Here is a 26,150-nt window from a genome sequence, read left to right on the forward strand (position 1 = left end):
AATATTGAAGAGTTCATGTTTGAACAGAATTTAATGTCTTTCTTCAGCAATGTGTGTTGGCCACAATAAGAAAGAATATGCTGGACTAGGCAGACTTTTGCTCTAATGCCATAGCAAGAGTTTGGCTCTTTTTCTGGAACTGAAATTCTTTCCAGTTTACATTCAGAAAAAAGAAACCTAATGGGGTAGACCTCAAACTTTACACAACATTGATCTGATAATTATAAGAGACTTTGTAATGTAAAATAAATTATATTACCCATAAAAGATACTAAAATAGTTCAGCCCAGTGGCATTAACTTTCCATGGCTAGCTGGTGACGATATGCATCATGCTTCACTATTGCACTAAATCATTCAAACTAGCATATTTTTAAACATTCAAATTTGGCCAAAGAGAGCTGAGGTCTTTTGATCTGGACTTTAATTTTATTGGAAAAAGAGTGCCAGAACAGACTACAATTATATGTTATACATATAATTGCAGAGGATCTTGTGATTCTTGGCTATGACATCACAAAAACAGAGAAAGAAAAAATTAAGAATGCATTCCATAAAAACTCTCAATTACCACATTAGTTCCCTTTTACCTTTTCATCTGTCACCATAGTGGACTGACAGATAGATATAGAACTGACAAGGTATATAAAGATTGGACTCTAGTGAGAGGTTCTTGGACTGAAGTAATAGCCAGAAATTGCACAAAATGAGTAAGTGTTCACAGCCATGAACTAAGGGAATGAGATTCCCTAAGTTACAAGAAGCAGTCAGGAAAAAATAAGAGTGGTCTTTTGTTCAGACAGATTCACATACACCCACTGGCCATTGTGATATTTGGGACTCTTTTCAGGCATGGCAGAAATATAAGCATTTATTAGAGTCATGGCTTCACCAGCTCATTTAGCTGATTGTAGCACAGGGAACTTACTATGAATTCTGACATACTTTCTATAAAAAGGTACAGTAAACTACCACTAATTCAGTGTACTAAGGGCAGAATTCTATAGTGTAGGCAAGGGGTTTTTTTTGGTTTTTTTTTATACTAAGCATGCACTTTTGTTTCATGAATGTCATCCAATCGCCTCTACCCACCTTGAAGTACTACAACTAGCTCCTGTCTTCACTCAGTTTTAGACTGTTTGGAAACAGAGGTATCTTCTGTAGCCTTTTTCCTTGAGCAAGTCTTTGCCGAAGCTTTTAAAATTTATTTTAGTCTTTCCATATAAGTCAGCATACATCTAGCCTCCAAATCACTTTTACTCCTTCCTTCCTTCCTTCCTTCCTTCCTTCCTTCCTTCCTTCCTTCCTTCCTTCCTTCCTTCCTTCCTTCCTTCCTTCCTTCCTTCCTTCCTTCCTTCCTTCCTTCCTTCCTTCCTTCCTTCCTTCCTTCCTTCCTTCCTTCCTTCCTTCCTTCCTTCCTTCCTTCCTTCCTTCCTTCCTTCCTTCCTTCCTTCCTTCCTTCCTTCCTTCCTTCCTTCCTTCCTTCCTTCCTTCCTTCCTTCCTTCCTCCCTCCCTCCTTCCCTCCCTCCCTCCCTCCCTCTCTCTTTTCTTCTCTTTTCGTCTCCTTTCTTCTCTATGTCTTGCCATTTTTTCCAGTCATAGGATGCCAGAATGGAATGCAGTATTTCAGGTGTAGTCATCGATGCTAAAGGGGAAGGAAGGTATTATCTTCCTCCTTTGTTGACAGAATATGCCATCTCCACAAAGAAAATTACTGCATCCCTTGTTCCTCCCACCTTCTTCCTATCCCTAAGAATGCATTCCTTTTAAAACATTTCAGATGTAGTAACCCAGAAAGATGCAAAGTCTTGAGCTAAAGATGGAGAAGGATGGGAAGGCAAAGAAAAACAGAGTTCAGTAGAAGAGTATTCTATAAATCTACATGTGTCACAGTGTTTAAACGCAGGTAACAAATGATCAACAATCATAAAGGAAAGGAAGCAGGGGACTGATTCACCAAGTTTTTTAATATTGTATATTCAATCATACTTGTGAAGGAGAATCCTACCCAGACAGAGAGGTTACATTTTAAGTCTGCTTTGTCAGATAGTAAACAACAACACAATGTGTAAGACAGGGGAGAATCAAACCCCATATGTTCTCAAATCTGCTGAGCCTTTTATATGCCTTTTTTGGGGTTTTTTCTTTTGTTTAATGGGGAATTTGTAAAATTCAATTCTTCCCTACAAAGACTTCCAATTTCAACAGATGAAAATGTTTTTGTGAAAAAGGCTTTCCATGAAAATACTCCCAACTTGCAGTCCTCTGTGGTTAGATCTCCCACAGCCCTGTGTGCTGGAGTTGGCCACCCTTACTTGCCAGGGAACAAAGGGCAAACCAGGAAACACCCTTGGCACTACGAGTGGCTGCAAAACCTTGGCACAGCACTGTCTGCGGAGTGAGGAATGAGTGGGACTGTCGAGAGAAGTGTGAGGAACACATTGGCCCAAATTCCCTGCAGATCTGGGTTTCTGCTTTTCGGAGACAAAGAAGAAAGCAGGATAGTTCAGCTCTCCCTTCCTTTCTCCACTACAGCTCAGGGATGACCCCAACCTATGCCATCCTTTAAGAGTCCTCTAGAAAAACTGGAAATTAGCACCTCAATACAACATGGTGCCTTCCTTACACACTGTAAGGAAGACAACATTTCCAGTTGGCTAAAAACCCAGGATTTTCAGTACAGCATCAGCTGGGAGTGACTGAGTGTAGCAAGGCAGGTCATCATGGCCCAGAGCACGCTAATCCAACACGTAATCTGCTCAGCCAATTTCCCAGGTTTGCCTTCAGACATCTAGACTGACATCCCAAGAGGACACGAATATACAAGATTTCTAGCTGAAGCCTACTCATATTATCCATCCTGCATTGTGAATCAGAGTAATAAGGAGTAATCAGAAAGTGTGTCATTCAAGAAGGACTAAAATCAGGCGGCTTATTCTGTAGAAGGAAGAGTTTTACTCGCTGTAGGGATTTACTCTAAGTAGAATTTATTTGGGAAATAGCCTAGGTCTAAGAACTAAACTTGCATACTTAAAATTAGAAAAATGAAAAAGAAATTGCCATTCTAAAATCCATACAGGAGTCCATCAAAGATAGATTAAAAGTAAGACATGCATTGTTCCTGAGCAAAGAGAGAATAAAAGCATGATTGAACATTTAGCCTGACCTGTTTAAGCATGTTAAATTCTCAGATATGTTGTGATGGACTTGTAAGCAGTTATTCAGCTTGGATCATGTTGCAGATACTCTACATGTCAGAACGTGCTGAGCTGGGGTACAGGCAGAAGGATAAGCACACAGTGCTTTTCTGGAATACAGCAAGTCCTCTTCCCCAGTCTTTTTTCCTAGTACATTCCTGACTCCAGGTCCGGTAGCTGGTTTCGCTGGAGGAAGTCACCATTGCTTCTTTCTCATTTGAGTAAAAGGTTTTAACAATAAAACACTGCTGGGAACCTGGGGACCAGTTAAAGAGTCCATCTTCAGTTTCAGCAGTTTTCAGCATTGCTTACATTCAGATGGGGGCACTTGATCTTCTATGGTCCCTTCTATTCCCAGGTGCGCATGCAGGAGTCTCCAGAAATTAAAAGAGTGCCCTGACATCCAATTAACATGTTTAAAGACCCCAAAAAAAGGTTACTTTCAGCTAAAATAAATTTTTTCTGTTAGTTCTGGCAAACTTTATGTTCACTGTATTCATAGTATTAAAAATCAACATTCTCTGTATTAAATTAACTTTCATTTTTTCAATAGAAAAAAATGGAAAGCATACAAGAAAATGCAAATATGGGTTACTTGAAGATTGTCTTCTGTACAGCTTCAATCAAAAACTATCACATTAATTTAAGTGCACCTAAAAAGAAAAGTGGAGCCTGAATGTTTATGATGAACATGTGAATGCTAAATAAAATTCAAAAAATAATTTGGTTGCCTAAGTAATTCTATTACACAATCTTAAGGATTCTGATGGTGTTTGTTCAAAGGAAGCCAAGCTTCAAGGGAAAGAGGGGTCCCTTGGAGGACCTGCTGGATCTCCCTATGTGAGGAAGCAGACAGAAGTTGCAGCTTGTTCTTCCACTTTTGTGGGAAGATATTTTTGGTAGAAGAAAAGAATTCTGGTCTCTGTGCAATTGCTCACTTGGTTTATTATCTTTAGCACATTATAAACACCCTTCCAAGGTCACTTCCTATGAAGTGTTGAGTATCTTCATGCAATATTGAGGCAACATAGAAACATTTCACAGATGAAACAAAAATCTCCCTGTTGATGAAAAGAATTAAAAAAAAAAGACCACTATTGCATGGAGTCCTACCCCAAGTTATTCCAATTCCTTGGACATCAGCTGCAGTCAGGCCACACAAAAAGGATATCCAGCACTGTTTAATATCTGTCCAAGGGGGCATTGAGATTATTTAGGATGGGATCCATCTCAATGAGCTTTATTAACAGCCTTAAATTTCAGTATCTAAAATAATCTTTCAGATTTTCCTAAGGACAGTGGAATGACATAAGCATCTACATGATACTTTATTCCTTTCTAAGCTGAGAGCCTTAAAAGAGGAAAAGCAACACCAAAATGGTCGAGTAATGCAGTTATCAGAGGTTGTCCCCATGACTCACTGCAGCCCCTTATGTGGGTTTTCACTTTGTGGAAGGTGAATTACTGGAGTACTGATTTTCAAAAGCAAGCAGATCTCATCACTGTCACATTAAGCAAGGTTTAATCTTCTGGAGAAGGTCAGAGGTTTCCTTCATTATTTCAGATGACCAGCACATCATCCAGCCTTAGCCTGGAGCAGCAAACTGAAGCATTGTCTCAACCCCCACACTGTTTAACATGAGCTTCTCCATCAACCTCTGGAAATACCAGCCACAGGAACAGTTTCCTAATGGTACATTAACTTCCAGATTGTGCCCTTTAGCCAAGACAATCTATTTTTTAATTCTATATTTTAACTCGGGCAGAAGTTTTGCATAACCTTTATGCAAAAAAATATAAGTTTCTGTGGGCTGTGCAATGCAAATTCACAAATGAATTGATCATAATAGCCAAAACTGACCTGAAAACACATCAAGGCTGGGTTTTTTTCATGTTCCTATATTACAAACACATCTAGGAAATCCACTTAGTATAGATTAATTCACCAGAAAGTACCATGTTGGGGTTTTTTGGGTTTTTTTTCAGAGTATGCCTCTAAGAAAAGATGTTTTATTTAAACAAGAAGAAAAGAAATCAGATTACACGTGTTTTTCTTCTTCTTGCAAGCTTAAGCAGGTTTAGCAGGTACAATTTACTACTGGAATAATAGGAAAGAATAGGAAAATACTTGTTATCTATTATTTGCATTACTGCAGCACATTCAAGCACCTGTCAGCGAGCACTTCACAGAGATGGAAAGAAACCATGTCTCCTGCCCAAAGAGCTAACCTGCTGTGAATGACAAGAGGAACAGTCCCATCTAGACAGTCATGAAGAGCCCAAACTGCTAGGAAAACTGGTGAGGACAATGAGCAGATCAGTGTAATTGCTCTTAATTTTATTATTTAATTCAAAATTACATTTTATCGAAACATTTAATAAAAGGTGGTTATGGTTATGCTGATTTAGTATGTTTTGTATGATTTATTTTTGATAATATATTCAGCTACCTATTTTTAAAGGCCATCTCCTTTTGGAAACTATTTCTTGGTTGCTGAATTTTACTGTTTTCCAGTTGGACAATTTGGAGACAGGGGTATTTTTTTGACTTTTTCAAAGAATTTTCATAGATTAGGAGAACAAGTCTTTCTCTTACAGAATGCAGGATATCTTTATCTATCTATTTTTCTGAGCACTATACTAAGAGGCATGTCAACAACCTCTCAAGAAACTAAAATCTCCTGCAGTGTAGTGGCACTGCTTTTCTAACTCAACATCAAAGCAATAACTTCCCAAAGTTCTGGAACTGCTTGTGAGTCCAAGATCTCATTTGTATCACTATTACTTCAGCCACTGCATATTTTCTTTTCTCCATAATCTTCATGTCAAGAGCATGCTGCTCTATCAGCTGGACAGTCCTTGCCTGTCGCCCCAGCCCCAGAGTTTGCTGCACTGTAACACCACTGTCAGGCTAGAGAGAGGAGAACAATCCTACAGAAACTGGTGTTTTAATTCATTACTCTCCACATTCTGGGGCTGATTTTATCAAGACTTCATACTGGATTCATCTCTTCATTTCCCCTACGGCTTTTGGCAGCTCTGAGATTCCTGCTGACTCTACCAAAAAAAGGAACATAGTTTATCAGGAAGGCAGAAGGAGCGTAACTGACATACGGGGAGAAGGAAATCTTGTGTAGGCAGTCAACAGAAGGATAAGGAAAGCCCAAAGGACTCATAGCCTCAAAACTTTCTGTTTCACATTGCTGAAACTGGTTATTTGTATACACTGGTGGATCTTCTGTGTTAATTAGGTGTTATTTAATGGTCTGAAGCACTTTCTAGGGACCAGTGGCCAAACACAGCCCACATGGCAGCTCACACCACGCACGACTTCCTCAAATACCTCCTCTGTAGGGTAAGGTAAAGGAGTTACTTGCAAGCCAGACTTTGTTACACCCGGCTTGCTCAGCGCTGCCAGGACGGTTCTGGGACAGACACAGAGACTGAAGCTGGTAAACATTTGACAAGCAGACAGGTACTTACAGGCTTTTCCTCACCGTAATAAAGTTTAAATATCAATCTTGAACTGTCGATTTGCAGGTTCATTTCTTTTCTTAAAAATCGCTATTATTATATATTTTAGGACCTCTAAAGTTCCCGGTGGGTTTAAGTGTAGTTTTGATGTTATTTTGGTTTGGGATTTTTTTTTTTCTTTTTTTTTGCACTCGGTGTATTTTGTGGCTGCTGTTGTTCCCTCCTCTCCCGAAACACGATCCCTGGGTAGGCGGGCGGGGGCAGTGGCCGCCAGCAGCCGGCTCGGCACCCCGGCGCTCGAAACCCGCCGGGATTCCCCATCCTGCCGCCGGCCTGAGCGCGCCCATCGCGGAAACCGCGGCGAACGGCGCCCCGGAGCCGCGGCGGGGCAGGCACAAGCACTGCGCTGCGAGGCGGGAGCGGAGCGCGGGGCTCGCCCTTCCAGCGGCGGGCGGGACCCGCTCCGCGCCCGGCGAGCCGAGCTGGAGCCCCGCATGGCGCGGCTCCACATGGCGCGGCCCCGCTCGGCGGCGAGGTGAGTCCCCGGCAGCAGCACCGGGGCCGGGGGGCGCGGGGGTCGGGACCCGAGCGGAGCCTCCCGCGGGCTCCCGGGTGAGGCAGCCCGGCAGCGGCGGCCGAGCCGGAGCGCGGGGGCGGCGGGCGGGGCGCGGGCGGCGGCTCCCCCTGGCCGGGCGGCGCTTGGTTTCTCCTGCCAGCGGAGGCAGGGCCAGGCGCGGCGAGGGTGGGCGCGGAGTTGGCGGCAGGGCTGGGGGCAGTCGGCGGCGAGCTGCGGCGGAGTTTGTTCTGTACGCGGGGCGGGAGGTGAGGGACGGGGTCCGGGACCGGGCTCTGCTCCGCTGCGCTCCGCACTGGGATTTGGGGGCGGGAGTTTGTAGCGGCCGCGGAGCGGAGGGGAAGAGCCCCGGGGCAGGGACGGCAGGTGGGGAGCCACGGGACGCGGTGGGCGGTGGCGGGTCGGACCCTCCTCTTCCCCTCCGTGCTGCGCCGGTGGAGTCGACGGCCGGGGGGAAAGGTGGCGGCGTGAGCTGGAAGTGGGCGAAAAGTTGTTCCTCCGCGTGTTCTGCCGCGGGGCCGGGGCCACCCGGGAGAGCCGCGTATCGGGGGCGGGAGACGAGAGGAGACGCGGGCCGAGGGAGGGGGGTGGGCGCGGGCAAGAGGAGCCGCGCCGCCCCGCCGCTGCCGTGTCCCTTTCCTCCCCTGCCGCAGGTCTCGCTGCGGGAAGCGGAGCGGAGCCAGCCCCCGACGGGAAACGCCTGCCCCCGAAGAAAGGGCTGCCTGGAGCCGGCCCCCGCCGCGCCGCGCCGCCCGGAGCCGGAGGCGCCCGGAGGGAAAAGTTGCGTGCGGGGCCGGGCCGGGCGCGATGCCGGGGCGCGGCGCGCTCTGCCTGGGGCTGCTGCTGCCCGTCCTGCTGGGCTGCGGCTCGGCGCAGCCCGGCGGCTGCCCGGCCCTCTGCGAGTGCTCGGAGCCGGCCAGGACGGTGAAGTGCGTGAACAGGAACCTGACGGCGGTGCCCCCCGACCTGCCGCCCTACGTGCGCAGCCTCTTCATCACCGGCAACCCCCTGACCGAGCTGCCGGCCGGCGCCTTCTCCGCCCAGCGCCTGCCCGACCTCGCTTCCCTCAACCTCAGTGGCAACCACCTGCGGAGCGTGGAGGCCGGCTCCCTCGCCCTGCCCGCCCTGCGGCAGCTGGACCTCAGCGGCAACGCGCTGGTCTCCTTCAGCCCGCAGGCCTTCGGGGAGGGCGGCAGCCCGCTGGAGGAGCTGGCGCTCCGCGGGGCCCTGCGCGACCACGGCGTCCTGCTCAGCCTGGCCGCCCTGCTGCAGTCCGGGGCCCTGCGCAACCTCAGCCGCCTGGAGCTGGCCGACAACGAGCTGGTGCTGCTGCCCGCCGGCATGTTCACTGCCCTGCCGGCCCTGCGGCAGCTGGACCTCAGCAACAACTCCCTGGTGAGCCTGCGAAATGTCTCTTTCCAGGGACTGGGCCAGCTGCAGAGCCTCAACCTCAGCGACAACTCCCTGGGTGTGCTGTGGAACAGCACCCTGGCCCAGTTCCGCAGCTTGCCCGCGCTCCGGCACATCGTCCTGCGCCGCAACACCTGGGTCTGTGACTGTGCCATCGAGGACCTGGTGGCCTGGCTTAAAGAGAGCGACCAGGTGGAGGGCAAAGAAGCCCTGACCTGTGCCTCCCCTGACAAGATGTTGGGCAAAGCCCTGCTGAAGATCAATGGCTCGGACATGAACTGCTCCGTGCCCACAGACCTGCCTTCCCAGCTACAGACTTCATACGTCTTCCTGGGGATAGTCTTGGCTCTCATTGGGGCCATATTCCTCCTAGTTTTGTACTTGAACCGAAAAGGAATCAAAAAGTGGATGCACAACATCAGAGATGCCTGTAGGGATCACATGGAGGGCTACCACTACAGATACGAGATCAATGCAGACCCCAGGTTAACAAACCTCAGCTCCAACTCGGATGTCTGACAAAATGCCCCGGATGCAGGGCACTGCAAGGCACCTATGCATGAAAAGTAGACTTATGCTTTACCCTTGTGCTTGCTTCCATCTCCCCTGAAAAGTCTCAGACATGCTTGTAACTTGAGGGGGATATGCCTCCCTGTGATGTCAAGTTAATTTTTGTTTTGAGACACTGGACTGCTGAGCATGGCGTTCAGCTGTGTGTAGGAAACAAGCTGCTACTTATTTTCCTCCACTCTTTTTCTGTCTGCACTTGTGGGAAATTTTTTTTCAGGATGTCAAAAGAAAAAAAGGATTCTCTCTGATGATCCAAAGCCACCAGAGTTTATAAAACGTTTACTGATGCAGACGCCATTCAACAAAAGCTGCCTCAACTTTTTGGGAAAAAAAAAATGTTATGTTCCTCTGTGCCAGTTTTGATCTTGTATATCTGAATTGAGATGCGGTGATTACATTTCATAGACTACCTTGAGATTTTAAAAACCAAACAAACTCCTTTTAACAGCTCTTCGGAAGGAAATCAAATAGCGAGCATGCACAAATACTGTATAGTTTTACATGTTAGGAAATTTATAATCTCAGTAAGTCTCTTGCTATTTTGTAGTTATTTTTGATTGCAGTTTACGTGACTTGACAGAATTTTTTATACAAACTGCATCTAAACTCCATCTAAACTCAGTTTGAACTGTTAAATTCAATAAACAGTCTTACAAGAACTGTTGTGTTGCTGTTCAATGAGAAAAGTATGGACATCTAAGAATGTGAATAGCGCTGTAGTCTCTGAAGTAATTGCCCTGCAGTAGTAATATGAATAAAAGTTTATACAAATGTGTAGCTTAGAGCCATAAATGTTTGACAATTTTGTGATATACGCCAGGAGAATTACACTGAGCTTAATTACACTGAGAATTAAATGACAGGAGCAGTTTCACTTGGCACAAACCCCTCAGACTGCTCTCTGAAAGCACCTGCATAATGTCAAGACAGATGCTGGGGTCCACTTTCCTGGGAAGACACAAGCTAATAGAATTTTCATAATGTCTTCTCTACCAAAAAAAAAGAATAAAAAACCAAACAAAAAACAACCAAATTAAATTGTGGAGTACGTAAGCTAAAGAAATTTTTACCTGAATAGAATGGCTTATTATAAAAAACCATACTTCTGTGTCCTGAACTAAATTAAATGCAGCTCAATCGTGCGGTCAGGAAGCTCTAGGCTTGTGCATCACTACAGCATTTATTAGATTGCTGTTTCCTTTTTAAGGTCTTGGTACTTGTGAAGTTCTGTAGCAATCTACGTCCAATAACTTGATGGAACTTTACATTTATCTTAATGCATTTAACAGGTGCACTTCAGTATAGAATGTTGCTTGCTACTTGCTTGGGAATGCATTTTCTTGTAAATAGATAAAGCATGCAAAAGAACTCTTCAGAATGCCTAATTTAAGATGCAACTCTGACCACATATAGAAAGGTTAGCAAGAACCTTGCAGAGGCTGCCAATAATTAGTGCACTTTTTCTAATATATTTATGGTTTCTTAATGAAAAAAAATACACCAGCTGTAAAAGTGTGATGTGACTTGATATATATCAGTTTATCTGTGGAGCTTTTTCCATGGTCACTGTTACTTGAAGCTCTTGAGCATCTCTCAAATTTTACGAATTGCTGGCTAATTCCTTTTGCTTTCAAAAGTGACAGTTTTCTCATAGATGTATACTTTGGGTAAGAGCTCAAATATAAAATAGTCCTTAAAGTATCAGAAGAAATATAATCTATTTTGGGCACCAGTATTATTCAAAAGTGTTTTTCATCTTGCGACTTCAGACAAAGCAAGTAGCACACCTTGCTTTTCATTAATTTTCTACCGCTTTAAATTGGATTTAACAGCAGTGATTTTTTTTTATGTACTTATGTGCATTTACCCTTTAAAGTTAAAAAATAATGGATATTAAGTACAACTATTGTTTTGTAAATCAGTATATTTTGCAATTAATGTGAAATAAGTGATAGCATATTTTCCTGCTGTAATTTAAATGTATGAGCAATATATGGTTGATGGCATATATAATTAAATTTATCAATTCTTACAAAGCAGGCTGCCCGTCTGAATATTAGCTGCCCATATTTTAAGGATAGTGTGAAAACCCCCGTGTGAAGAACTATTACTGTTGCCACTATGCAAACCCTTCATACTTGGTATACATCAGATAGTTTATGTAAGAAGCTAGAATTTACAGTAGCTACGCAGTGTGCTTTGTTGTATCCATTATTCTGGAGATGATCAACCTGTACAGTGCCAAGAGGAGTAGAGCATCATCCGTGCTTAAGATGCTCCTGTAATACAACAGATAAAATATGTGCATACCAAGCCATTTCTTGGGCAATTTCCCGAGTTTTGTTAACAGATACTTTAAAGTAACTACAGTAAAAGCAATTATCTGTGATGTGTTAATGTAACGGCCGTGCATTTGTAGAGCTGTGTAAGGACAGGCAATGACTTTAATTGCAGTCTCTCACCAATGGAGCGAGTATTTCTATAGTGGGCAAGTGTAACTGTTGTTACTTAACGTTACTACACATATTATTCTAAAGATTATTATTACTATTATTTTTGTATCTTAGTCAATGTAATAGAAATTTATTAGAGATCTGGTGATGGCTACTTTAAAATAATTTTTGTCATTTGCTTACATGTGTATTTATTAGGATGTAACATTTAGCATGTGTCGGTGTTGTGTTGGGTGATGTTCCCCTACAGTGTTTGACCAACAGTGAATGCTTTGGTGTTTTGTACAATGCATTATTTGATCTTAAATTCCCTTCCATAAACAGTGCTTGAAATTTGTTTTGCTTTTCTTTTACAAAATAATTAACAGTGGTACTCAGAAGGCACATAAAAGTAGCTCCCACACTACTTCAGAACGTGGTTAAAAACAAAACACTTAAAAATAATTAGTTTCAATGTTCTTCTGAAACATATTTTATAGTCCTACTCTGCTTTGACACCTGAGATTCCAATTGACTACTTCCAATTGACTATTTCCAGAGCAGCTTATTCATTCATTCTTCAATAAGACACATGTAGTTCTAAATGCCTCTAAAATGTGTTTTGTATACATAATTCCCCTAAGTTCTGTGTGACATAATTGTTACTGAAAAACATCCAAACTAAAGTAGTGGGTAAATCTTCATGAAAGGCTGTACAGCTAAGAAGCAGAAAGGATTGTTTTTCCAAGGTTTAGCTGCTTTGTTAAAGCTAGTTTTAGTTGTAACAATCTTATAATTTTCTTAGAAAAATAGCACAAGGAATTGACATAGTTTAATATATTTTATTAAAACACTTAGGATAAGTGATTTTGCCAGGTAAAAAAATTCCCCAAATCCTCCTTTAACCAAGGTAGCTTTAAATTAGATCTTTATTAGGTAATTTTTATTTTGCCAAGCCATACTATTACCAGCAATTCTGACATCCAGAAAGTGGTTTGAAGTTTTGCAACAACTGCTTTAAATCTTTTCATTCAGGGTAATTTACTTTTTAAGCACTGGTGACAGTCCCCAGTGACACAGCAGCAAGCAGAGCAGTCAGAATGTTCAGACCCACATTCTGTTGTTGACTGAGATGTCACTGAAAACAGGCATGGCAAATTATTCAAAATATGACTGCACTAGGATTCCAACTCTCATTATTCTTGTAACATTTTCCCTGTGGTATACTCCAGTCTTTCTGCATCTGCATAATTTCTTTTTTGCCTCATTTTCTCAAGAAATCCATTAAAAAGAGTATCATGAATCTGCACAGGTAGAGAAATCAGTCTGACTGCACCAATATTTTGAGGTTTAGCATCTTTATTTCTCTTTAAGCCTTAATGTGGAAACGAGCCTTTGTCAAAGTGGACAGAATGAAAATTTGATATGCACTTTTTCTTTCTCTTTAGCAGCTGAATGTTCAGGAAGAACCATTCATTCTCAGCATATGATGAAGGAAAATAGCATTTGGTAAGAAAAATGTTTTGGTTTCAAGCTTCCAAATGACATTTATATTATATGAGAGAAAGTAGAAGGGAGACGCTTGTAAAGGAAACAGTTATCTATGTAAAGGAAATAATTATCTCTTCGTAATGGGTCAGCCCTGGAAGTCACAAGGCTGTGGATAGGAATGATTCCTGACTGAATCTGTCCATTAGGTTATGGTAATTTTTATAGGTTCAGCTCAAATTTCCTCCTCGTGCTATAAATAGTAGCATTTTGTTAACAAGTGGCATGCCATTTTACAATATTTGCAGTGCAGGTGTTTCCACTGTGAGTTTCTTGTGGAATATAATAGAAGATTGAATTTAGTTCAGTGCCTGCTGATTTAATAATGACTAGATCAGGCTCATAACTTAATAATCCTTTTTCTTTTTTTTTTTTTCAAATATGCTGCTTACAAGGGGAAAAGACCTTGACTTAAAATCAAACAATAAAAGCCCAATTAAAAAACCAGGGGAGATAGAAAGCAGAACATTTGGAGAGTGCAGCATTTATCAGGTACTTCACTCAGAAAAGAGACAAACCACGTGGGAGCTGAGGGTCCTTTGGTGATAGAGAAGTGTACTCTGTTAGCTTCCCAAGTCAATACAGCAGTAGCAGAAAAGTGATGCTTTATACCAACACAATAAACCTAACAGCACTTCTCTTCCCACATTGGAAAAAAAACCCTACCAAGCCTTTAGAAGAAAGAATACAGGTTTGCAGTATAAGTATGTCCTTAAAAAGGACTTTCACTTTCTCGACTGTGTTACAATTTATGTGTTGTCACATCCTTGGAAAACCTTGCCATGCCAGAAGTCATCTGTTGCGTAGGCAAAGCTTGAAATCAGTCTTTGCATTCCCAATGTTAGCCTAAATAGAAAAAGCAAACTATTAAGGAAATTAAGCCAGTACTTTAGACAGCATATCTGTGGTGTAGTTAATAATTTAATATTTCAATTACTTACATTTTTCGAAGTATTCACTAGATAGCTTTTCCTATCTGATGGTAGACTAGCAGAAAAACAGATTCGTGTTTCTAGTAATTATGCATGAAAGCATCTGAATAAATTAGCAATATTTCAGTACATACGGTGATGAAAATGCTAGAAATCTTGTGTTCTAGAATGTTTCACTGTTATAGAAATGTTAGATGTGCAAGAAACAGCTGTAACTTTTTCTGATTGAAGTTTGGTTTCCTAATTAAAAAATATTCTTGAGGCAAACCCCAATAAAATATTTACCAGTTTGCTTATACATGTTATATGTTCACTCTGTTTATTTTATTACTATAAATTCTTACAGATATTGAGGTCTTTACTAAAAGTGTAGTTGTATTCCTTTTAGCCCAAACTGATGGTTGGGCTATGAATTTGCGTGATAGAGTAATGAAAAAGCAAGGTCCGAGTAGTTGGCCTGATTGATTTACTTAGAAAGAAATTTGGCCAGTGAATACAACAGATTGTACTTCAATTGTTCTTTTTATTACAGACATAATTTGATAGCTTTTTTGGTTAGAGTATATGGGGTATTAATTTTCAAGTTAGGTGCCAATTCTAAATTTAACAGGAATGTATTTTCATCTTCTTCATTACCAGATCAGACTGTGTTTTAAAGTCTTCAAATATATATTTACATAGTGAAATATAAAGGCACTGTTATTACTGATGGAACTATTAAGGAAAAATACTGCTGAAACAGAGAAAACAGGTGAAAATCAGAGGGGTACAAAAAGGCATTCAGTTGACAAACTTTCATTCCTGCAACTTCTTTTAATGAAATTGTTTGTACTGTAACCTCATGGAAATCTGAGGGAGGAATGGTGGTTTATCTTCTCATATTTAGCTAATACAGATGTCCAAAATTTGATTAGGTAGGCACAATTTTTGGGGTTGTCCCAGGAGCAATAGCTGATAACTTAGTTTTGTGTCTAAATTGTTTGCTATTATTTTTTGCTTGTTCTTAAAACAGCTAACACAGAAGGATATTTGGCTTTACATATGGCAGATTGATCTGTCCTAAGTTTTGTCACAGAACTGAACTGTCATAGTATCTGGCCACAGCCTGCTTCAGGTTTTCCATTTGTTCCAGTAGAAATTCCCTTCTGTGCCATAGCCCAGGGTAGCTTTGTGTGGTGTCATGGGCATGTACACAATAAAGAGCTCCTTTGCCAAATGGACATTATCAGAAGTCAAATAGGCATTTCAACATAATTCACTGTATATTTCATCAAGTAATGGTAATGAAATAGCAAAATAAGGAAAAATAACATTTATTACCAGAATGCTGTAAGCAGTCATGAAATGACACCACATCGGAGCATTTGAGTAATTTAAGCTGCTTCTGAAGATGGAAAAAGAAAAAGAAGAAGCTATTGCATTAACAGTTTTATTCTTCAGGTAGGTGTCTTCATTAATTCTCATTAATAACTCATGAACAAGCAATAACTGAATCCTACAGATAGTTACACATTTAAATGCATTTCAGTCAGGGGTTTTACCCTACTGATTTTCTGGTTCCATATTTGCAGAGGTGGGTGTTTTAGTTAGCCTGGAGGGGACTAAGAACTCTTAAACATTATAAGACAAAAATATTTATTTTATGTGTACACAGAAGCATTTCACATGCACACACATACATGAATAAATATATAATGTAAAACTAGAAGTGACAGAAGACACAGATTGGAAAGGGGACCTAAGTAGGCCTCATAAGACATGATTCATGTTGCTGCACACCTAGTGTGACCATTAGCAGCAAGTTAATAAAACCTGGTGCTGAGTGATCAAGATTTTCCTAAGTGGCTGCAGTCTGAGATTCTGCCGTCAAAGTAGCTTAAAGGAGCTTCATTTACAAAAGTTCTTGAGCGCCTTTTGGAAAATTACACTTGTTTTCTTTTTAAGGTAAATTGAACAAAATGCAGAAAAAACAATTTCAATGTGAAAAGGTATATGTCTGGTATACACTTGAGAGAAAATATTAATAGTTGTAAGAACTCCTGAAATTCCCCAGTCTTTGCTCTCTCTGTAATTTCTCAAATTGAGATCTCTGTAGCACCTTCTATCCAGAATATCTTTCCTCTTCTCTAATTTATTTAATCATCCCTAATCCAGATTACTTTTATCCATCACCTTTGTGACCAAACTTGATTACTTCACATTGGTAAACAAAGGTAACATTCCTAGGAAACAAATCACAAAATCAAATACTCAATATTTATCACGAACCAGATTATTATTAAGGTTATATTTGTTGACAGACTTTCATTCAGGATTTTCCTTTTGCTGTTAGTCCCTTTATGTTTAGCTTTTCAACATACTTTAAAGTTCTGTGGTAGGCCAGAGAAACTCTCTGATTTCGATTTCCAGTGATGAACAAGGAGATCTTATTTTGAGACAATAGTCTTGAAAAAAAACTTGCAGAAACAGTTGCTTGAACTTTTCTCACAGGATAGTAAAATGTCACTGAAAATAGCTCAGCTAACATATTCTTCATTTGTCAGAAATGCTACATGTGCAGAAAGGGCTGGAATGCTGAATTTGTGATACTGATGCAGATGCTGTTTAACGAGCCCGTGAGGTTTCTGTTATAATAGCTTGTGGTACCTCTGCTCCGATTTCTCCTCCCTGCAGCTTCACACACACACTGATGTGCTCCAACAGGACTCGGATGAGTTTAGGACATCCATTTAGCAGATTGTGGTAATTTGTTTACATTATTAATCATATGTGAAGTCCCTTTGTTTTCAAGCATATAAAGAAATATATTCTAGTATTTGTAATTTTTAACATAGAAAAGACTAGCTGGCATACGCCTGGTTTCATAACTTATCTGTAAATACAAAAAAAAATGCTTTGAATTTGAATTTGCGAAGAACAGATGTCTTTCAGCAAGCTTGAGTGTAAATTCAGCAGGATTTCCAATTTAATCCAGGAAATGATGACACGGAAATTTATTGCAAGCCGAGAAATAACTCGTTCTTCATCGCAGTTATGCGGACTATGCCTTTTTCATGAAGCAGTGCAAGGTGTTTTTTTTCTCCTAGGTTTCCAGGGAGACAATCACAATCCAGTAGGGGTTACTGTTGTTCTTAATAAAGCTCTCTAGATTTTGTAGTTTTAGCAATTTTTCTGATCAAAATCACAGAGATAGCAGATAGGATTTGATAAATGACACTGAGTAACGTGAATTGAAGTGACCTATTTCAAACACACACAGATGATGCAGTGGTGCACCAGCTTAAAGTAGATGGTACTAGCACTTTCACCAGCTAAAATCATTTTAACTGGCAGCAAAGGACTCACAACAGAGTATTAGTCACTTCAGAGAGCTATACAAACTACACTTAGCATTTAGCAGTTGATACAGAATATAGTGTATCCAAAAGGTTTCTTATATAGGTGTGAAGCACCATGTCCAGTTCTGGGGCTTTTTGTATACAAGTTATATACTAATTCACAATCTGTCTGTCTGCCCTGTGGTTTAGAAGGAAAATTGAAGTAAACAAGAACTGTTTGATGTAAATCAAATTAATAGACAAAAAGCTCATCTCTCAAAATAATAATAGTTAGTGATCTTATTGTTGATGAGAATTCAATAAATGCTGGTGACAGAAATATATTTGCCTCACATGTTTGTTTAGTGTTATACATTCTACAGTGAAAACACATAAATTTGCAGAGGGTATATTTAGTACAAGGAGATCAATGGATAGTACATCAGTGCTACTGAGGACCCTTCCAGTTTTATTTTCCATTATTCTGCCATGTGAAAGGAAGAAGTAGAAAAGGGAAAACCTTTGACAGAACAAACTGTATTAGAAAGGAAGGTGGTAGAGCTAAAAATCTCCTGTAATGACTGTCCTTTTTATACTTACTAAAGAAGGAGGTGGCAGCAATAGTGATGCAGTAGTAGAAGATAGTATGGTTTCTTTCATAAGTTTAAGGTTATTTAGGTTTGTTCAGGGTTTTATGTTGTTAGAACCAGAGCTAATTCATGCATTAACATTTAATCTAGGTCACCAGAAAATACCAATGCCAGAATGTGCTATATATTTTCTTTCTGTAGTTTTTACACAGCACTCTGTGCCTTCCAGTAATGCATGAAGTGCTTGTTCTCTCCTTCTCTCCCAAGGGAAGTGTGTACACTGGCTGAGGGATACTGTATGCACTGTCTTGCCTTATGTTTCTGAGAGAAAGCATAAGCAAGGTAAAGCATCTTGCACTTAAAGGTGGATTTGCTTTGTGATAGTCCCTAATTCCCAGACGAGTAAGTTCCTTTGCAAAGCCTGCTGCTTGGAGAAAGTTTTGTCTCCCATGCAATAAGCCTTTTGTCTGCTTTAGAAAAAAAGGTTAGGGACATTCTTCTCCTCTTTAATTTAGTCTAAGAAGTTCATCTTTCCAAAGGAATATGATAAATACTTTTAAAATTATGTTTTGCATCAGGAAATAGAAGGTCAGCTGTGCATAAATTTGGTACCGTGATGGAACCCACAGGAAAATTATTGCTTAGAAACAGTGAAAAATGAGTAAAGATCCTACCAATTAAATAAGTTTTTTAAGTATGTCATAGTAAATAAGGTCTCTCCCTAAGATCCTGTGAAGCTCTCAAATGTGGGCATCATAGTACTCTGTGAACTCTCCTCTCTCCCTTTCCCTTCCTCTCTCCCCTCTTCTTTCTCTCTTTTCTCCTCTCTTCTCTCTCTCCTCTCCTGTAGCCTGTGTTGTTCTGACTGAACGGTGTCCAACCATCCAGCTAAAAGGACATGAATGTCATCCTCTTACCTTCCTGATAAACAATATTTGCAACTCCCAGTTGGTCTTAATGTCTTTTCTACATCAGCCAAAGTTTAGCATGTACTGATCTGAGCTTTCCTGTTGAGTGAAGAATGCAAGGTAAATTGGAGATATACATGCAACTTGGTCAGCTTGTGAACTGCTCTTACTGTCTTTAAAGGATGATGGGAAACATGTCCATATCATTTTGCTCTTCATATCTTCACCTCATTATGACACAATATTTTTATGTACATGCATATATATATATATATATATACATATATATATATATATACACACATGAACATCTATATAGTACATTTTAGAATTGTTGCATATTTGATATTTACAAAAACATACATTTCTTATATACAGGCCATGCTATTCTTGCTGGACAACAACATTTCAGTTTTATCTCATGTGCAGGCTTTTGCAAATAATGCTAATTGAAAGCTATTTATATTTTGTTCACATTTGTAGATAAAAGAAATGGAGTCTACTAGTTTAGAACTAATTATTGCAGTAAGCTTTGCAATAAACACTTTTGGTAACAGAAATGATGGTTCAGGCTAGCATGGCAATTTTTAGCATCTGTGAAGTCTTCTGAGTAGCTTAGAATTCTGTAACTTGTAAAACAGTCAGACAGAAGCCTATCCTGGGTGAATAGTTTAGCACAAAATACTCCCTTGCCTTCACTTTGTTTTTATTGCTCCTTCAGCATGAGGATGCTGCCAATATTTTGACACTTTTTTTCTCCTTAAAATCTGCATCTCTCTGACGGTATGCCTTCAGAGAAAAAGAGCAAGGGACTGGGATATTCTTGAATTTTCTTGTCAAAACACCGACAGGATAATTACCAAGAGATGATACAATTTGTCAGTGGGAGAGTGGGTGTTTGTGCATTGTGAGAGAGTGTCAGTATGGCAGGTACATTGTGCAGGTGTCACATCCTGCTATCCTGCTTGTCTAATGTGAAAAGGTCTCCATCTTCAAGTGTGATAGGGGAGTGAGGGCACTTCTGTGAAAGGTGGTGTAAGATCCAGTGTTGCTTTTGTCCTGGATTGCCCATTTTCTGGGCTCTAAAGGAGAGAGTCTTTCCCATTATAGCAGCACCTCGCAGGTCTCCAGACCCTTTGTAGTGGAGGAGGTCATGTAGGACATCATGCAATGACTCTTTGGGTTTCCTGCATCTGGTCTCTCTACACTGCCAGTAATCCTTTTGTGGACAGTTATCCTGGCTTGGTGGCTGTTTTTTACTGGCAAAGAGACATAAACCAAGCTGATTACAGGGAAGGACTAGACCTCCATCCTCATTCCAAAATCACAAAATGTGTGATCCTGCAGTGTGACCTGGGGCATTCCAACAAGGAGAAAAGGAGCTTCAGAGGTATTTCCTCAAGCTCTGGGGATAAATTGTTCCTGGCAGAGATAATTTAGATTTTCTTGGGGAGGCAGAGTTCTAGCAGTGACAGGAAAAATGTTCTAAGGTGTAATTTGTGCTAGGTGCTCAAGCAGCTCTCTTTTGCCCATCAGTTGCCAGTTTCCCGTTAGCACAAAGTAGTAACAGAGAGGGCTGCCTTTGAAAAAGGGAGGGAAAAGACAGGGTACTTACCCTGATTTAATTTGAAACTTTATTTTTACTAGTGGATAATGCAAAGCAGAACTTATGATAGTGCAAAAATGAGGAGTTTGTGGAGGTCAAAGTTATGACTCAACAATAAAGTATTTTAAAGGAAGAATAGGTAAGTGTTCTGCCTACATTAGGAACAATATTTTTAGAAACATGCCATCAGAGAATCATAGAATCATTAAGGTTGGAAAAGACCTCCAAGGTCATCAATCCAGCTTTTGACCAAACACCACCATGCCAACTAAACCACAGCACTGAGTGCCATGTCCAGTTATACTCTGAATGTTACCCAGGATGGTGACCCTACAGCTGCCCTGGACAGCCCATTCCAATGTTTGACAACACTTGCAGTGAAGAAATTCTTCCTCATTTCCAACCTGAATCTGCCCTAGTGTAGCTTGAGGCCATTTGCTCTTGTCCTGATGCTGGTTGCCTGGGAGAAGAGGCTGACCTCCACCTGACTACACCCTCCTTTCAAAGGATTAAACAGAATTATAAGGTCACCTGTGAACCTTCTGTTCTCCAGGCTAAACACACGTCCCTCAGCCACTCCTCATAGGATGTTCACTCCAGACCCTTCTCCAGCTCTGTTGCCCTTCTCTGGACTTCAGCACCTCAATGTCCTTCTTGTAGAAAGGGGCCCAGCACTGGACACAGCACTCAAGGTGTGGCATCACCATTGCAGAATACAGGGGGACAATCCCTGCCCTCGTCCTGCTGGCCACACTATTGCTGATACAGGCCAGGATGCCATTGGCCTTCTTGGCCACCCAGAGACTTTTTTTTTTTGCGAACTTTTTGGAGTAGGGAGTAGTTCTGTTCTATATTTCCACATTTTCTGGTACACTGGTTCACTATTCTCTGTCAGGAGCATCCAAAGGCTACTAGAAATAAATAATGGTAATGCTGTGCAGACTAATACACTTAACTTCCTTTCGTAGTTCTCCACTAACACTTACTGCTTTAACACCACTAGTTCTTTTGGAATAGTATAACAAATCCCCCAAATGCCTGAGCCTCCTCTTTCAATACTTGTCATGGACTAAATACTACATTTGGGTAAAAAGTACTTAATATCATAAGAAGGCTTTGCCAGGAAAGAGATTTTTATATGAGGAAATTTGAGACAGGCCTAAGAATTCTTAAAACAGCTAAACACTGCATGCTAAACTGGGGGAAAGACTCTAATGCAGAGATTCCCGAGTTGGCTTTAAGTACATTGCTTTGTGTATGAGAATTCTAGCTGTGGCAATACAAAATTCTCTTTGCAAGAGTATTTTGTCTGCCAGAGAGACTGCCTCTTTCAAGGCTATAGCAACAACAGCAGAAAGATACCTGTTTTTTGCCATAACAATTCTTTAAAAGAATATTGAAAAATTAACACAGGACAGATCTCTCATACAAAAATAATTGAAAAGGGACATCCTGTTTGATGTGGTTGTGAAATGACTGCAGTTGAAAGAGGATGAAATCGTCTCAGATCATTTAGATTTTACCAGGAGCAAGTTTTTTGCTGGAATCCATGCTGCTGTGAGTATCATCAGCGCCTGCCCAGGGCTCCTTGTCAAAGCCCAGCCAGTCCATGCCATCTTCTCTGGGGACAACCAGGTGTGCCCAGTCCCTCAGCACAGCACCTGTGCTCATAGCAAATTCCCTGTGGAGGAGGACAGCCATGAACCCTATCATGATCTTTCTTTTAATAAATAAATTGATAAAAAGATCTGTGCAAGAGAGTTTGCAGAAACCTCTGAGGGATGCTGTGGCCCAATCAGTCATAACGACTGTGGCTAGTTTGCTTTGAAGTGTTTGTATCAAAGTAACATAAACACTGCTCTGCTTCTCTTTCATTTATTTTCTTTCACATGCTTCCAAATGTGCTAATTTTCTGCAAAGATGTCTGTTAGCTGTAACAAATATTTATCCTCTGCTGGAACTGAGTTCTTTTGAGTACACAGCAGCCCTTGTAAGCAGGCATTTGAGGAAGGCAGGTGTTCAGCTGCTCCATTCCTCTGGTTTTTTCCAGCTGGCTACCTTACATTACCCTTCTCAAAAGAACTGAACTTCCCAAGGTCTGAGTCTGTGTATGGAGTTGTAATTAATCAGCTTCAGTAGGAGCTGCATGTGTAGTATCTGAAAGTAGCTGAGAGCTCAGAAATGTGTCCAGTACTTCAAGCAGGTGATTTCTCTGAGCGAACTATTTATATTCCTGGCCAGCAAAATAAGCATGTCCTGAACTTCTGAGCAACTCATTCAGAAAGTAATGCATTGTTTTTACAAGGAAAAGAGCCTTAACACCCTGCAGCAGGAGATAGAGGATAGTTTTCCCAGCATTTTTTCTCTTGTAAATTTTGACTCTGCTCCAAAGGAAAAGAAGTAGATGTGCTTTCTTTGGACACTGTGCCTCTGGTTCCTTGAAATAGCTCAGCTACATTCTGCTTCTGATCATGTTGCATCAATGATGCTTTTTAATTCATGGGTTGAGGGAAAGGCTTGGAGATACAGATAATTGACTTAGATCTGTTCTGAGAGCAGATTGTGATTTGTCTCATCGTTTTTTAGAACACATCTCTAGAAAAGATGTTTAATACCAAAAGCTGCTAAACCAAATAGTTATTACTTTATTAGTAAAATGAGACTAGTACACTTCTCTTATGGTGTGATTTATGTCAGATTTTTAGATTTTTATATCACCCAAAGGCCCTGGTAAATCCCAAGACTTATCTTGTACTGAAATTCCATCACCAAAGTTAATATGATTTGCTCATCAAATTATGACACAAATTTGCTTTGCATATATATTTCACATTTATATGCCTGACATATGTAATTATACATACACCCCTTTAGGAAAGACTGAAATAGTTCTAGGAGATTGTGACTTAGAGAACATGTAATGCAGTTTGCAATTATTTTACCTGTTGGCTCGGGAAATAGGCAAACTAATTCAAGCAACTACGAGCCCCTGCTTGCCAAGCCAAGGAATTATCCCTTGGATAAGTCCTTCCTGTGACTGGAGTTTTCCCCCAGACTTGCTCCTATAGACACATCTTTTGAAGGAAGTGGATGAACACTTAAGCAGAAAGTCTGTGGTGCAGGATCTTCTAGAGAAGGAGTGAAAAGAGGAAAGGTTGGAGAATGCTCACAGGTTTTTAAGTCATAGAAACATCAGCTTCCTAAATGTCTGAAGCCAAATGACTTTGGCTGGTCCATATGCACATCTGCCATGAGGCTCTATGTGCCCTTCATGTCTTGGAAAGACAAGAATTGTCCCTTCTGGAAAGTACCTTCAGGTAAGAACTTCTCTTCTTCCTCAGGCAGAGAAAGAAGCATTTGGTTCAGTCCAGATTCCTGTCAGCTGGGACCTCTCCAGATTTCCAAGACTTCTCAAAAATCATTGTGACAGCCTTCAGGATGATATCAGCCAGCTCTTGGAAGATTCTTGGATGAATCCTGTAGATTTGCAGGGATCTAGCTGGGGCAGCAAATCCCACACAGTTTCAGCTGTTAGTTGACCATTCTTGCAGTCACGATCCCCCAGCTCAGTGCACTGAGAGCCTCTTGGTCCATCACCCATGTTGAGGACAGAGGCAAAGAATGAATGAAACACCTGAGCCTTGTCTGTGTCTGAGCTTGTGGGGTGACCATCCTTACCCTGTAATGAGCTGGTGTTATTTTTACACTGCCTGTTGCCATCAGTATATTTGAAAAATCTCTTTTATTTTCTCCTATAGTTCTGGCCAGCTTCAACTCCAGCTGAGCTCTGGCAATCAGCACAATTTTCACTATAGTTATTTAGCAATGCTAAAGTTGATCTTCCTCATTAAAATGATCACACCAGTTCTACATTGTTTATTATCCAAGAAAAAAGATGCTTTTATGAAGCAGTGAAACAGTAATGTAAATTATTTCATGCTGTAAAATACAGTTCATTAAAATGCATTCTCATTGAGTTTTTCACTGGTAGTATTTGCAAAGTAATTATTAAAGGAAACTGAAATGCTATATTTTTATTTGTATAATATGAAACTGTCATTAATCATCTATATGTTTTATTTTATGCAAAGTTTGTTCATTAAACCTAACCTTAGTAAAGAAATTATACTGGGATGGAGAAATTTATCACATTTCACTTTTCATCCACAAGAGCTGCCTATAATCTGGTGACCTAAGCTTGTTTACACTAGTCACAGCTCAATGTTTAATGCAGTAATGCAAACACAATATGTAGTTCCACAACTCCTTTTAAGCTCTGGCATAATTAGCTTCCATTAATTAGTTAATGAATTAGCTTTCATTAATACCTCACCTCTACAGTTACAAAGGTCACCTTCAGATTCTGACAGAGGAGTTTCTGGTGGTAATTCTAAGAGATGGAAACTGTCCTCATTAATAGCTGTAGATGTTAATTCTGAAGTTTAACAAATACTATTAAAATTTGAACAGCCGTATCAAATTGCCTTTTACCTGTCACTTTCCAAGCAGTGAAGGTTCTCCTTACCATGATCACAGCTGAATCCATGATGCATTTAAGACCATTCTGTTCCTTATGGACTGTCATGGGGTGCAAATATCATGGCCAAAATCTGTGCTAGCCCTCTACAGTATAATTATTTGTAGGTTTTTTGACAATAAAAATTTCAACACAGAGACTAATGTGGCAGAAGTGAGAGGGACCAGAGTCTGGAGGTTGTGCTGCAGAATTAGGTCTCACATGAGGTGGAAAGCTGCCTATTGGCATCACATGGAGATATGGCAGCCCTGGATTTTCCAGATGGAACTTTTAGGCAGATACATGAGTTGACTTCTTTTCTACACATGCCTCCAGTTGCATGGTAGGCAGGTATGTTTTAAAGAGAAAATAACCATGGAAAAAGACCCCTTGAGATGGAAATGAGAGCTCTCTGTAAAGGCTCTTCATGCTGATCAGCAGTGACAAGATGTAGAAAAATACCAGTGACAGAAAGATTGCTTCATTTGCAGGTATAATTGTCTCCAAGAGAGGTGTTCGTACAGCCAAAGTCATTGCTCTCCTTGCCACTCATTACTGGTGGTTAGTGTAAGGGATGTCAGGATCGTGCAGGGAAATGAGGAAGCAGGTAACTAACCTAAAGCACTTTGATGGTTGCCTATTGAACACTTGGCCTCCTGGGGAAGCAGCATAATACCCTGAGATGCAATATGAAACATTTATAGCCTCCCTTTTAAAAGGCTTCCAGAGGGGAAGGTTCAACTTTTCCATTTGGTTGCAGTGTTTTGCTGGAAGAAATACACTGTGGAGAAAGGGGCAAGCAGAGAAAGTTAGCAGTAATTTTCATGCTTTAGGGCTTTTTGTTAACAACTTCCTTGGTTGTTTCTACAAACTAAAATATTTCAAAGCAATAACATACATGGAAACAGTAATTCCCATTTAAAACAGAAATAGATGCTATGTTTAAAGTGTTTTTCAAACTTCATCATATACAGCCATTCTGAGTTTCAAACTGAGTTCTGCTACTACCAGACAGACAAAGTCTCATGTTTCAAGTGTAGAGCCTACTGACATATTCTAACAAACATTTAGAATAT

At 40.8% G+C, this 26,150-nt stretch overlaps 1 protein-coding gene across 2 annotated transcripts; it reads left to right on the plus strand.

The window, feature by feature from the left end:
* The first annotated feature begins 6,925 nt into the window (after positions 1 to 6,925).
* TPBG (trophoblast glycoprotein) lies at positions 6,926 to 12,015 on the plus strand. 2 transcript variants are annotated; one of them, XM_064412530.1, is made up of 2 exons: positions 6,926 to 7,206; positions 7,899 to 12,015. In XM_064412530.1, exons 1-2 carry the CDS (start codon positions 7,166 to 7,168, stop codon positions 9,172 to 9,174), a joined length of 1,317 nt encoding a protein of 438 aa, XP_064268600.1. In that variant the 5' UTR covers positions 6,926 to 7,165; the 3' UTR covers positions 9,175 to 12,015. The 2 variants fall into 2 exon arrangements, with proteins under 2 accessions (XP_064268600.1, XP_064268601.1); XM_064412531.1 differs by lacking the exon at positions 6,926 to 7,206 and adding an exon at positions 7,347 to 7,493.
* The last annotated feature ends 14,135 nt before the right edge of the window (positions 12,016 to 26,150 follow it).

The sequence above is a fragment of the Passer domesticus genome, chromosome 3, assembly GCF_036417665.1.
Source record: "Passer domesticus isolate bPasDom1 chromosome 3, bPasDom1.hap1, whole genome shotgun sequence".
Lineage (NCBI taxonomy): Eukaryota > Metazoa > Chordata > Aves > Passeriformes > Passeridae > Passer > Passer domesticus.